This window comes from Cnephaeus nilssonii (assembly GCF_951640355.1).
Source record: "Cnephaeus nilssonii genome assembly, chromosome: 2".
NCBI lineage: Eukaryota > Metazoa > Chordata > Mammalia > Chiroptera > Vespertilionidae > Cnephaeus > Cnephaeus nilssonii.
Window position 1 is genome coordinate 71,534,810 of NC_137073.1, and position 14,194 is coordinate 71,549,003.

Genomic DNA, 14,194 nt, shown 5'->3' on the forward strand with positions numbered 1-14,194 from the left:
AGTGAACTTTTATAACAGTGTTCACAGCAGGAAATTACAGCCAAGGCGCTACAATCACAGGATGCTACTGTTCAACCCTTTCACTCCACAATTCCAGAGACAACAGGTGAAAATTGCTAACAAAACAAATACAAAAAGATACTTTGGCTCAGAACAGAAAGACTGTGTACCTAAAAATGCTTTCACCAGTTCAATTCCAAAGTCTATATATATAAAAGGCTAAGTGACCATTGCATCCACAATCAAATGGACGACGGAACAGTCTGTGTGGGGTGACCAGGCTGGCAGGGGGTTAGTGAGGGGCGAACAAACAACCGAGCAACAGGCTGCATGGGGCAACCAGGCCGGCAGGGGGATTAGTGGGGGGTGACCAAACGACCAAGCAGCAGGCTGTGTGGGGCGACCAGGCGGCAGGGGTGTTAGTGAGAGGCAACCAAATGACCGAGCAGCAGGCTAGCATGGAGCGACCAGGTGGCAGGGTGGTTAGTGAGAGGCGACCAAATGACTGAGCAGCAGGATGCGTGGGGCAACCAGGCTGGCGGGAGGGGGGGGGGTCAGTTGGGGGCAACCAGGCTGGCAGGGGGCGGGCAGTTGGGGGCAACTAAGCCTACAGGAGGGGCAGTTGTGGGTGACTAGGCCAGCAGGGGGGACAGTTAGGTGCGATTAGGCAGGCAGGCAGGTGAGCAGTTAGGAGCCAGTGGTCCTGGATTGTGAGAGGAATGTCCAACTGCCAGATCAGACCTAAACTGGCAGTCGGACATCCCCCAAGGGCTCCCGGATTGGAGAGGGTGCATGCTGGGCTGAGGGGACCCTCCCCCTCTGTGCACGAATTTCATGCACCGGGCCTCTAATCTATAATAATGAAAGTGTAATATGTAAATCGACCGAATGGCCCAACAGCAGAACAACCATCCGGACTACCACACTATGACACCCACTGGCTCCAGGCCAGCCAATGCAAGTGCAATCTGATTGGTTGGAGGCCAGGCCATTGCTCCAAGATCACCCAGCCTGCAGGGCGATCAATCGGTGGGGCTCCATGATCACCCAAAGAGGGAGGCCCAGGCCACCAATTGGCGGACTGTGGCGGTGGGCAGGGCCTCCCTCTGTGGGGGTGATCCATCACAGAGCCCCATTTGGGGCAATCGATCTCGGGGCTCCCAGACTGTGAGAGGGCACAGGCTGGGCTGAGGGACACCGCCTGCCCTGCTGAGTGTATGAATTTTGTGCACCAGGCCTCTAGTTGATTAATATAACATAACCCCATGCTAACACCTGCAAGAAAGCAAAAGCAAATCCTCCCTGAAGAAAAAACGTCATGTAGAGCATCAAATTATCTCTTTGATTTTTCATAGACATTGTCCAGCATTCAAACAAAATTACAAGATATGCAGGGAATTATTAGCTTACTGCTAAGCCCTTGTCGAACCTGGCCCATAGAAACCTCATAACTCTCCAACCAGATATTCCCATTTTAGAATGAATCAACTCAGACTCATGAACTAATAAAGTAGGAAGGGCCAAACCTTGCTTGTCACATGGAAAAATATATTCTAGAACACTGCTGGCTGTGTTTAACAGCATCTCAGCCTTACATTAAAAAAAAAAAAAAATTAGCAATCATCCCTCTACGGGGTTCTTTATCTGCTCAGCTACCTGAAGCCAAGCCAGCGACTCAATGAGGCCCTCAATTCACAGAGATTTCCTAAATGTCTGGGCCTGATTCACTGAGAGTCTGGCTAAACTGAAACCCACTCGTACCTGCTGGGGTCCTGTGTGTATTCAGCTTCTGAGTCAGCTATGCAGAAGCAAAAGCAGACGGAGTTGATCCAGTCAGGGGGCAAAATTGAGACTTCGGGGCTACTGCCAATGGCATAGCTGTTTGGTCTACCACCTGGAAAACTACGGACTGGCTCTTCTTGGGAAACATGAACTGGGGACAAACCATGACTGCTGACTGAACTGTCTGGAACGTTCATGTAGATGCCCATGGGAACCAATTGGAATGAAGCTGCTGATGGAGCCTGACTCTGTGTCTAATGCAGAGGCTACCATGCAGCGCAGGCTTGTGATTTTGACTAAAGTTGACCCGTTTGTCTCACAGGAGGAGAGACCAAGTCACAAGGGGTCAACCCCTTCCTGCTCCTGGCAGATTGGCTGCAGAAGACCTCGGAACCCTTTCAGGGCTGTCAGTGCTGCCCCCCCACTGCGGATCCTTCTTCAGGTCACTGGCTACCTATTTCCAGCCACACCATGGTGGCCCTTGGAACTAACCTGTGTACTCAACAATGGACTGATTGTCCAACTGTCTCTCCCTCATTCCCTCCTGGTCCATATACGTTAGTAAGGCAGTTTGTTCGCTAAATGCAGGTATTCTTTCTTGGCCACTTCCTGGGTAATGATCAGGACCAAGTGGGGCAGGGTTACAGGGCATTAGACAGATACATTTTGAAATTGAAGATTCTGTCTTTACCACTGCTGGGCATGATACACTTTTCTCTCTCTTAACACTCCCAGGCCAGCCTGGTTGGCACACCCTCCGGGGGGCAGCATAACTGAAAGGGTGTGTCAGGGATTCAAGTTTAATTCTGGTTTAGTTTTAGGAAAGTGCCCTTGACCCTCTTGCACCTGACCTTTCCAGATGAAAGGTATAGGTTCGAGCAAGGGGTGATGAGGTGAAAGGGGGGAGGGGGAGTGTAAGTCTTTTGGTGCAAATTACATGTATGCACCAAAATTCTAGAGGAAGAGCAACACCCAGTGCTGGGGAAGGAACACCTCAGACCCAAGGAAGTGTGAGGGAGGAAAGAACATTGTGATCTTTTGTCTCTTAGGACTGACCCTGGAGCCTTCCTCCAAAGGGAAAACATCCCATGTGACAAACCAAGACAGCACAGCAAGTGCACTCTCTTGCTTACCGCTTTGTCTTCTGTGATCCATGTGATTGCTTTAACCGCAGAGCAGCCGGGAGCACCCCAGCTCTGACACCTTTCACAAAAAGCACCTGTGGATGTTGTTCCCACCCCCATCCATTTCATGAGTAGATAGATGCCAAAGAGAAAAAGATAGACAGCTTATACTACATTAAATTTTAAAACCTTTAAGGGAGTAGAAAGGCAAGCCAGAGTATGAGAAAATATTTGCAATACACATAACTGACGAAAGACTCATGTCTTCATATACATTCAGATGAACAATATGAAATTCTGATATTCAGTCATTTTGACATATAAAAATGGTAATTCATATAATTTAACTTAATATTAAAAACTTCTACAGATTGCCCAGCTGGCGTGCTCAGTGGTTGAGCTTCAACCCATGCACCAGGAGGTCCCTGATTCCAAAACCCTGTCGGTCAAGGGCACAAGCCCAGGTTGCAGGCTCGATTCCGAGCGGGGGCAGAGGGAGCAGTTGGGAGGCAGCCAATAGATGTTGATGTTTCTCTCTCATTGATCTTTCTGTCTCTCTCTCTAAAATCAATAAAAACATTTTTTAAAACTTAAAAGAAAAATTCTACTGATCAATAAGACAAGACAGCTCAGTAAAAAATGGGTAAAAGGTTGAACAAGCACTTTGAAACAGAGAACAGTCAAATGGTCAATAAATACTTGAAAAGGTGCTCAACCTCATTATCAGATAAATGAAAATGAAAACCAAAAGGAGATACAACTACACACTCATGAGAATGCTTAAAACTAAAGAGATTGATACCAAGTGTTGGCAAGGATACACAGCAACTGAAATTCTGGTGGAACACAAATTGATATAACTATTTTGGAAGAGTATTTAGCTATAATTATTGAAGCTGAATATATGCATGTTCTATGAACCAACAATTTCATTCTTGGGTATATACTCAACAGAAATGCATACATCTATGTTCACAAAAGACTTGTACCACAATTTCCATATTTTTTGTTCATAGCCTCAAATTGGAAACAACCCAAATGTCCATCAAGCAGTAGATAAAGAATGGATATGGAAATTGCTGTGTACTCACCCAGGAAAATACTACGAAGGAATGTAATGAATGCAACACCCAACACATGGATGAATCTCAAAAATATTATGCTGAGGGAGAGAAGCCTAACACAAACGAGTATTTACTGCATGCGTCCACGCTAACGTTAAAAAGAGACCAAAGCAATCAATGTTAGAAGTAAAGATAGTGGCTACCCATGATTAGGAGTAGTGAAGAGGAACAGATATGAGATTAGTTTCTGGAGGGCTCTTCACATCAAATTGCTTGATCGGGGTGTTGCTTACAAAAATATTTTTACTGCCTGGCTGGTATGGTTCAGTGGTTGAGCATCAATCTATGAACCAGGAGGTCACGGTTTGATTAACAGTCAGGGCACATGCGGGCTCAGTGCCCAGTAGAGGGCATGCAGGAGGCAGCTGATTAATGATTCTCTCTCATCATTGATATTTCTATTTCTTTCTCCCTCTCCTTTCTTCTGAGAAATCAACAAAAATATATATTTTTTAAAATACAGAAATATTTTTATTTTGTGCAAATTCATCAAGTGGCACACTTATGACTTGTGCACTTTTCTGTATGTATGCCATACTTTGAAAAAGAGCTTTACATTTAATTTATTGTTAACAGAACAATGTTCAAATAATATTTGAATATTAAAATATTAAAAAGTAAAGAAAAATATGACCATGAACCCAAAGCAATACAGGAGGCCAATGAGGCCCAGAAGATCAAAATTGGGCCTCAAATGCAATCCAAAATTGTATTATTGGAAAGATCTTATATTGACAAGGGTATATTGATAAGGGTGTAAAACTGCTACTGAAGAAAGAGAATGTGGCTTAGAATGAATATTACTTTGGTAAAAATAATATTAACTAGCATGTTATAGACATGTCAATAATAATGTCTATCATACCCATGACGCTTTCCATAAAACTACCTCATCCATGGCCCTTGCTGTTTGACAGCAAATCCTTGGACTGGTCAGAGGCCAGTGGTTTTGTCTAGGCCCAAAATGTGAACTTAGCCAATCAGATTCTTCCACAAAATATGAGCCTGAATATACTGAGGAAAGAAGAGATGCTGCAGTGAGACTTAAAACAGAAAAAAAGCGGAGAGAAAGGGGCTACAACACGTTGATTTGGTACAATGAGGGGCACAGAGCCTGAAGTTAGGGGAAGCAAGAGCTGTGAGAAAACAGTGAGGAACCAAAAAGGCATAAACATGCTGAAAAACAGGTCAGCCAGTACCAACATCCAAAGAATAGCTAGATCACAATAAAAGTTGAGTGAGACTCGCCCTTTTATTGCTTAATAGAGTTCCCACTGTCTCCCCACCACACTCAGAGGTGACCACAATTCAAGACAACTTGAGTTCGTATATCTCCCTTGCAATGAAAGGGCCTAAAGCAAATAACCATATGACAGAAACCAACTAACCCTAGAAAAGTTTAGCAACAGTAGAAAAAACAAACTAGGTACTTGATTAAGGAAACCTTAGTAATTGCCTTGAAATAACATTGACTAACTGTTGGGTCTCGGAATTGATTTTGAAAGATGGATGAAACATTGGTTTATGGATGACGTCCTAAATGTTGCAAAACTATGTAAAATCCTGACACTATTAATGGCATCAGAGGTGGAAGTGCTCTTCTTGATTCTAAACAAGACCATTCCAGCTACCCAGCTGAGAGAATTTGGTAAATGGACTTCAAAAAGGAAGAGGAGAGTCCTAGCAAGAGAATCACCGATGATTTCCCTGTGAGTTAGGACAAATTGTGAAAATACCTTTATACCATAATAACAGTTAAACAATTGATGTCAAATTTCTTTGCTTTAGGATTTAATATTCCAGAGCTTATTTAAAAGTGAATTCCACCACCTTTATGTATTAACTACTGACTTAAGTTTTTTTCTTTATAATAATATAAAAAAAAAAAACAACAAAAGAATACAACCATCCTAATAACACACATTAAAACAGAAACACATTTACAAACTCTTTCCAATATCATTCTTTTCAGAGCCACATCTAGTACAATCTTCAGTGCCAAACAGGGGCTAAGCCAAAAAGGAAAAACTTCTTTATTTATGAGTGAAATATGATGTCCGGCACTTGCTTTAAAATAGTCTAAGAGGAAAACAAAACAAAAATGTGTGTAGGGAAACAGAAATAAAAAGAAAGCAGACAGTTTATTGTGGAAGCTGGGTGATGGGTATATTGGCATTCCCTGAATTGTTCTCTTTAGTGCGTATTAAATCAAAAGTATTTTTTAAAGAGAAAAGAAGGAAAATACTTCCTGAGTGACTCTAGTAATGAAAACAAAAAGAAGTCAAAGAAGAATTATATAGAAAGGGGTAATAAAAACACCAGCTGACAAATGTGCTGACTCTCCATGCGCCAGGCCCAATGGTAAGCGCTTGATGTGGATTATTGCCTATGAGCCTTGCATCAACCCGATGAGGTAAGTACTATCATGATGCCCTTCTTATAGGCAGGGGTCCTGCCTTAGAAAGAGAGATTGCTCAACATCATATGTCTGGTAAGTAGCTGCATCAAAACTGAAAGCCCCACAGTCTAACTCCTGAACTAAACTATACACAATACCACCATCTGAACTGGACATTGATATTCTTAAAGTTAAAGGAAAGAAAATTCATATTGGGTATTAGCGGTCTCCTACTCCTATGTGTCACTGACATTATCTCATCGTGACTTCTCCTGTAATGAGTTACGGTGTTGCACAATGAGCCTTAGCCAGGCTACCAGCTCCCCATTCCCATAGAGCTAACCCCAGGAATCCTCCTCCTTTCTCATCGGCCATCTATGTGACAGCACTAAACTCACTGTTTAAATTAGTCACACAAATGGCATGGGCTCATAAATACAGTTCAGGAAATGAATCAGGCAATGTCTAAATTAAATCAGACAATGACAAAATAAAACATTTCAGGAACCTGAAAAGAATCAGAGTCCTCAGATCCCTGCTGTTCCATCATCATAAGTCTCAGCAATGTCACCTTGGTAAGTATGGAAGAGGTAATGAAAGAAACTGTGACCTACATTTCAAAACAATAAAGCACTAAAGGATCAATCAATTTTATTTTTAGTCATAGCTTTTATTACTGCTATTTTATTTGTGTCTTCTCAATCTTATGAGAATTCTAACTTTCATTAACTTCTACTCTGATGCTGTAAGTTATGCTTATATGTGCCTCCCCAACTTTCTCATTTCTTCCTTACAGTTTGCAAAGAACTATTATTAAAATAAACACAGATCAATGTACACTTTTTTTTTTTGCCATCTCACTAAAAGTATATTTGGGATATTTTGCATTCACTGTGAGGAGGTTTAGGAAAAATAATTTGAGTTCTTATTTTTCATTGAATCATGTTTTTCAAGTGCCAATAAAAAGGAACACTATGAGAACATGTGCTTTCTGCATCTTCATTCCACCTACTAACACCATGTTTTTCAAATAAAAAAAGAAAAAGAAAAACCTGCTATTATTTTTTTCCTAAACATATACATAATCAGATTTTAATTTCTTGGGGGAAAATGCTAAAATATGCTCTTTGGTGGAGCCAAAATAATGTATTTATGATTTCTCAATCAGCTAATATTTAGAAAGTATACCAATTGAAATGTAATGAATTTTTGGAATAATAGTCAATTTTTTAAATAATGGCCAAATGTTATAAAATAACCAAACATTTACCACAGTGTTAGATTGATACCTAATAAATATAATTTCTAGTTTTAAGTATTAACTAAGATTTTATTATATGCAGTCTTAAATTAAGGTAAACTAATTTCAGAGAGGAATTTATACTGTGATTAATTTAATGTAGTCATTATACATCCTTACTTCTGAAAACTAAAGCTACCTAAATTGTAAAGAGATTGGATTTACAGCTCACATCTTGAAATTTTAAATCTGTATTCTCCAACACATATAACTGCAAAACAAATATTTATTACTTAATGATAAAAGATAGCACACTCAATAAACACACACATATCTCTGTCTTATAGGGGGGGAAAAACAGGCATAAAAACACAAAGCTACTTTAAAATTTTTAAATTAGGATTTAAGACCTGAGTAAATCCATACTGTTTACCCATCTGGCTTATTTCATTACAAAATAACCTTAAAGACTAAGTTTTTGTATTCCACAAAATTAAAATTATATTGACTATAGAAGGCAACTTTGTTGGAAAATATGTAAACAATCAAATTTAAAATATAATCTGCCTTAAACACACTGCAATATCAACAATTGTTTTAATAAACTATTAGCATTGACTCACTAAACCAGAAACATTTGGTTATCACATTTACTCTAAGACATATCATTACCCAATAAAAGGAATATATCTCTATAGGACATATAAGGAATATATCTTAATTCTTGAAAAAGGAAAAAAATTATGTCATCACACTACAAATAGTTTCCACCATTTAATAGTGCATTTAGCTCCCACTTATTGAAATCCACTTGAAAAATATTTGTCACAATAAAAATGCATTTTTATGTAAATCTGTCGCATCAGAGATGGATTTTTCTATGTTAAATTCTTAATGATAAGTACAATAATATAAATAGTAATGTTTACAGTAGCCAAAATTAACATAACTAAATTTTGCGAATCCACTTCACTTAAGTTTAAATGGAAAAATAATTTTTCTTCACTTAAGTTTACATGGAAGAATGATTACAAAGTTCCAGTAAAAAAATATTTTTCCCTAACTTATATTTTAAAACTTTTTATAAGATTTAGCAAATATTTTTATCCCATATATTCTTTATTTATGTTCAATAAGCAATGGTTGAAAAGAAAATATTGAGTTGGCTATTATGCATCAATTAAAGAACGTGAACTAGAATGAAATCCCACCATCCACACTCCTCACCCTCCGAAAATGTTTCAGGATTTACATGAAACTCCGCCTAATTTGATAAAATGATTAAAATCCTCTGCCTATGGTCAAGGCAGGAAGGCTAAAACGACTGGCAGCTAGTCATAAGGTGACAGGGAAATCATATAACATTTACTCCCTCTAAAATTAAATCAATGTGTTTAATTCAGTACAAATCTGATATGCAGCTACTACTTTAACCTCCAGAACTAAAGAGATATTTTCCCCAAAAAACAACTGAAATCAAGCTGAAGAGAACACTTAACATTACCCCAAAAATAAGAATAAAGATGGCTTTGTTTCTATATGTCTCCCCTGCTAGCAGGCAAGACAGACACAGCCACTTAAACAGACTGACTGAGATGTGTACTGTCACCCAGAGGGCAAATGCTTTGCAAGATCCCAACTGAGCTAAATGAATGCCCTGTAAACATGTTTGCTTAAGCATAAGTCCCATTTTTCTTTGAAAATGTAATGGTCTGCAATTGTGTTTCTCAAGAATTGCAACTGCCCTTTAAGTAGTTTTCAAAAGGGAAATAAGAATGAACAAAAAAGTGATTCACCAACTACAACTACAACTCCCATCCCACCCAGATTTGAAATTTCTTGAAGCTCAGTGGATTTGAATTGGCTCCTTAGTAAGGCAGTCTTCAAGATTATTCAGTCTTCAGACCTGGAGTAGATTTTTATTATCTCCCAATGACTCTTTGAACCTTAGTGTTAGCATAGGTAAAAACAAAAAAACACTACTAAGCCCTAACCGGTTTGGCTCAGTGGATGGAGCATCAGCCTGCAGACTGAAGGGTCCCAGGTTCGATTCTGGTCAAGGGCATGTACCTTGGTTGTGGGCACATCCCCAGTGGGGGGTGTGCAGGAGGCAGCTGATCGATGTTTCTCTTTCATCGATGTTTCTAACTCTCTATCCCTCTCCCTTCCTCTCTGTAAAAATCAATAAAATATATATTTTTTTAAAAACACAAAACACTACTAATCTCTAAGAGCTGAAGTAAGCTTCAAACTAGATGAGATAATGGAGGATAACACCAAGCCTGGCACACAGAATAGACTTACTAAATGCAAATTCCCTTCTTTCTTAAATACCTTCACCTGGAATGAAAGGTATGTTCTTTATTTTGCATAAATGGAGCTGTCTTAGAAAGAACTACCAACAACACACAAAGGAACACCACTTAAACTCATTTTAATCATATCACCATAACTACAACTAAGAAGTAGCCACTATGGAAGGTTGATAAGAGAGCCTTACAACCTCCCAACAACCTACCAAAGTGAAATCTTGGGACACTATGGAAAAAATGGAGCACTGTAAATATTCCTTCAACCAAGACACATTTGCAAAGAGAAAAACACCTTCCTTTTTTCTTCTTGCCTGGAAACAGTTTAAGATGAAGTGGTTAAAAAATTGTTTTTCTTTTGTCAATCAACTTACCTGGAAGTATTATTTGGGTGAATCAAATCAATGAGTGTTTTCTTTTTATAGGTCACTTAAAAACACAGTTAATTACAATTTTAAAATTATTTGAAGGAGTAGAATTTTAAACTGGCAAGAATGATTAGAGGCATTTCATAGCAAAAATTTTATCTACTATAGTAACTGTCAGTGACATTACAATATGTCACTCTCCCATGTGAATGATTAGAATGTCTCTGACTCAGGCAATAATGTTACTATAGGTTTGCACATCTGCTAACCTAACTGGTTTATCAGAATGTGCACTTCATTCACCCGCTTGTCCTTAGCTTCTCAGATGCAGTATTTATTACAGAAACTGGTAATCTTTAAAGCTTGTGAAATTATCTTTCACATCCTCTCCACAGCAAAAAACTCACCCTGTCTGTTATAACCTTAGAAACAGATGTCATTATTAGAAAGCAACTTGGAAATCGTCTTAGCCAAACCTTTAATTTTTACATATTAAGAAAAAGATTTCATTAACAGAAGAAAAAAATAGAGAAAAAAAAAACGTTAAGAGATTTGCCTGAAGAAGTCACATAGAAACCTAGTATAGGAAACTCACTTTGCCTCCCTAAGTACCATGTCAAGCCCTAATCTTCAACCTTGTTTATGGGGTTGATGCAGATACTTATGTGGGACGCTCCAGAAGCATGCTGGGAAAAGCAGACCTTGAGATGGTCCCTGTCCGTTGCCTCACATCCGCCCTCCAACTCCCCAGTTTCACGAGGTCCAGCAGTCTAGGTGTGTGAGATGAAGTGAGCACATCAGCAACACATATTAACTGAAAGGGAACCAACTGTATAAACTGTAGGTTTAAGGTAGGAAGTTTTTCTTGTTTCTTATCATCACAGTTTCATCTTAATTCTTCAAACACACCCAGACAGGCAGTGGTGGAGAAGAGCATCAACCAATCTGCTAAACTAACCCAAGCCACGGAAGCAAGCCTAGGGGAAGACAAAGCGCGACAGATTTCCCAATCCAACGCTAATCCATTTGGAAGGCTTGTTCTCGTCATCTCAGTTTTTCTGCCAACACCAGAGGTTCTCGTTTCCAACCTCTGGGAGATGTATGAAATGACTGAGAAGTACTCGTAACTTGTTTGATAAACAGAGAAAATTTTTTCATAAGATGACCTGTTTAGGACTGCCATTAGAAAGTGGCATAAAAGTCAAACTATCTGGAGGTTACATTTCTTTAGCAAAGTGTGGTGTAAAGAAACCCCTCCTGAATATGAGTGTTCAGCTATGTCCCAGGTAGAGAAATGTTGGTTTTCATAGAATATTAACTAACAGGCAGCCATCCCCAACCCCAGCTCAAATAAATAAATGTGCTATCTGCTGATATTAGCATAAATACAAAGAGAAAACATAATTTGGAATTAAGTCAATTGTTATCTTCAGAATAATCTAATGTCTCTTATTTTACTTTAGACATAACAACACTTTTAAAAACCTTTTAGTTGGGGCTTGTAGGGCCGTGAAACACAGAACTTTAAATAAAATCTCACCAATAGAAAAAAAAAATAGATCCTGGGGGGAAAAAATCTGTTTCCTCAAAACCCTTCTCCTCCTCACAATTTAAATTCTGGAATGAATGACTTGAAATTTAAGCTTATATTTCTGGTATCCATATCTACAAAATTGGACATCAGCTTTTCAAATGACCCTCAACTTGCCCTTAAAACCAAAAGACATATTTTTAAATTTTCAGGTTTATAAGAGTTATAACAAGTTTAATTACTTAAGTCTGTTCATAGTTTATAGTGAAACCCACGTGAAAAACATCCAACTTCTGATCCATCTAGTTTGAACTCATCTAAATTTTACACATTGTTTTGAGCACCAAGGGGATAGGTAGGCATTTTTATCCATTATCCCATCTCCAGCGCCTCCCAGAGCCACCCTAGGTGTTTTTCAGTAGACGCTGTTTAATCTGACTCGCGTAGAAAATTCAGCTGCGAAATGCTTTTATGCAATAGCAAAGACAATCAGCCTCTTTTTCTCCCAGGTGGAGATCTAGAAGCGAAGTGAGAACATTTGGGAGCATAAAATTAGTCTGCTTAACTTTAATAACCAAATGGTGATTGGGGAAAAAAAAAAGACAAATTTCGCATTTTCAGGAATGGGGTGCGGGAGTTACTAAATCTAGAGGGTTTTTTTCCTCCCTGAGTAGTACGTAGCAAAACTAACAAAATCATGGTCCAGAATTAAAAGGTAACATTAGTTTTCAAAGCACTCATTTAAAAGTACAGTGAAGAGGGCTTTTTTAAATACCCACATGTTTAAACATAGCAGGAATGTGGTGCCAATGTGAATCCTGAGGGAATTAAATACACATTTACCTTCATAATTAGACCCAGTAGGTCAAATGTTAGCGAGGTAGACTGGCATAAACCACAAAGACAGACTGAAAATAGACAACACAAAGTGCCTGTCTGTCCTGGGAGCCCCGCTTGGTCTCTGCACAGCCAGCGGTCAAACATCTGCAGGCAAAGAGAATGCACCAGCGGGGTCAGGGAGACGCCTAACTTTCCCCAATAAGTTAGTTCCGATCTAAATCCAACAGGTGTCAACACCTTTACCACACTACACCCTTCCGAAGCAATGGGTGGTTAGTAACGAAGCTGAAAAGTCCCGACCGCTGACAGGGTCAAGTCGAGTCCCTATTCCCACTGATGACACGGAGGTGGGGAGAAGGAGGGATGGAGACGGGGAGGCGCGTGAAGATTCCGTGCCGCTTACGCCGCCGGGGAAGCTCGGGCATGGACCCAGGGTTCGGTGGAGCCCTGCACCTCTGGGGTTAGAAGGGTTTGGGAGTGCCGCGGCCAGAGGCAGGGAGGCTGGGACGGAGGGCGCGTGGTACCTGCTTGTCCAGCGCGTCCCGGGCGCCGCCTGGTCCGGCACCGGCCCTGGGCGGCGCGGGCGCCCGCTCGCAGCTGCAGCCCTCCAGGAGGTACATGCCCGCCGGGCGGCCGCTCTGCTCGCCCTCGAAGTAGAAGAGCACATTCTGGTAGAGGGCGAACCACTTCTCGTGCCAGCGGCTCGCTTCGGCTGCCTTCTTGCTCAGGAAGCCGCGCTTGGTGCCCTCCTTGCGGGCCAGGAAGGCCAGGTACAGGGCGTGCCCCTCGTTGTAGCGCACGCTTTTCTGCATGGTGAGGGCACGGGGGAGGGGGGCTCACCCCTGCCTCGCAACCATCTCCCGGCCGGCTCCCCCCAGGGCCCGCTCGCTGGAGTCCAGGTTGGCAAAGGGCGCCCCCTTTCCAGACGCTGCGCACAGGGCACCCCGGCCGGCCTCCGGGGCGCGGCGCCGCGCGGGTGCGAGGGGCGCTGGGCTGCGTCCAGGCACGTTCTCCGCCGCTACCGCCGCCCTCCTGGCCGGGCGAAGTCCCGGGAGCCTCCGACGTTCCCCGGGAGAGCGGCCCCGGGAGGGCGCCCGGGCCACCCGCTGCTTTGCCCAAAGTTGCGGGAGCCGCTGACCCCGCCGCGGGCTGGGGCGGCGCGACGCGCGGCAGATCTGGAGGACTGTCCTCGGGCAACTCGCTCCGGGAGACAGAAGGTAAAACGTCACGTGGGAGATCAGCTGTAATCGGCTTGGAGACCGATTTAAAGGGCAAAGTCGCGCGGCGGCCGTGACAGCAGCGTGCAGCCCGCTCACCCGGCGCGCCCGGCCGCCGTCTCTGCTCCTGCGCCAATGGGGCGCAATGGGGCGGATTGCGGGGAGGTGGAGGCGCGTGGCGACAGCGCACACCCGTTCCCACGCGCGCTGGCACACACACAGGCAAATATATATACACACATACACACAAATGCACACTCA

General features: G+C 41.8%; 1 protein-coding gene across 2 annotated transcripts in view; it reads right to left on the bottom strand.

The window, feature by feature from the left end:
* The window catches only part of RASGRF2 (Ras protein specific guanine nucleotide releasing factor 2), a gene marked incomplete at its 5' end in the record, with an annotated part of 181,093 nt that extends 167,565 nt beyond the window's left edge, over positions 1-13,528 (bottom strand). For both annotated transcript variants that reach the window (XM_079798359.1, XM_079798358.1), the window contains one exon: positions 13,241-13,528. In XM_079798359.1, the coding sequence (XP_079654485.1) occupies positions 13,241-13,528 (288 nt within the window). The remainder of the gene's footprint in view (positions 1-13,240) is intronic.
* Positions 13,529-14,194: the final 666 nt, after the last annotated feature.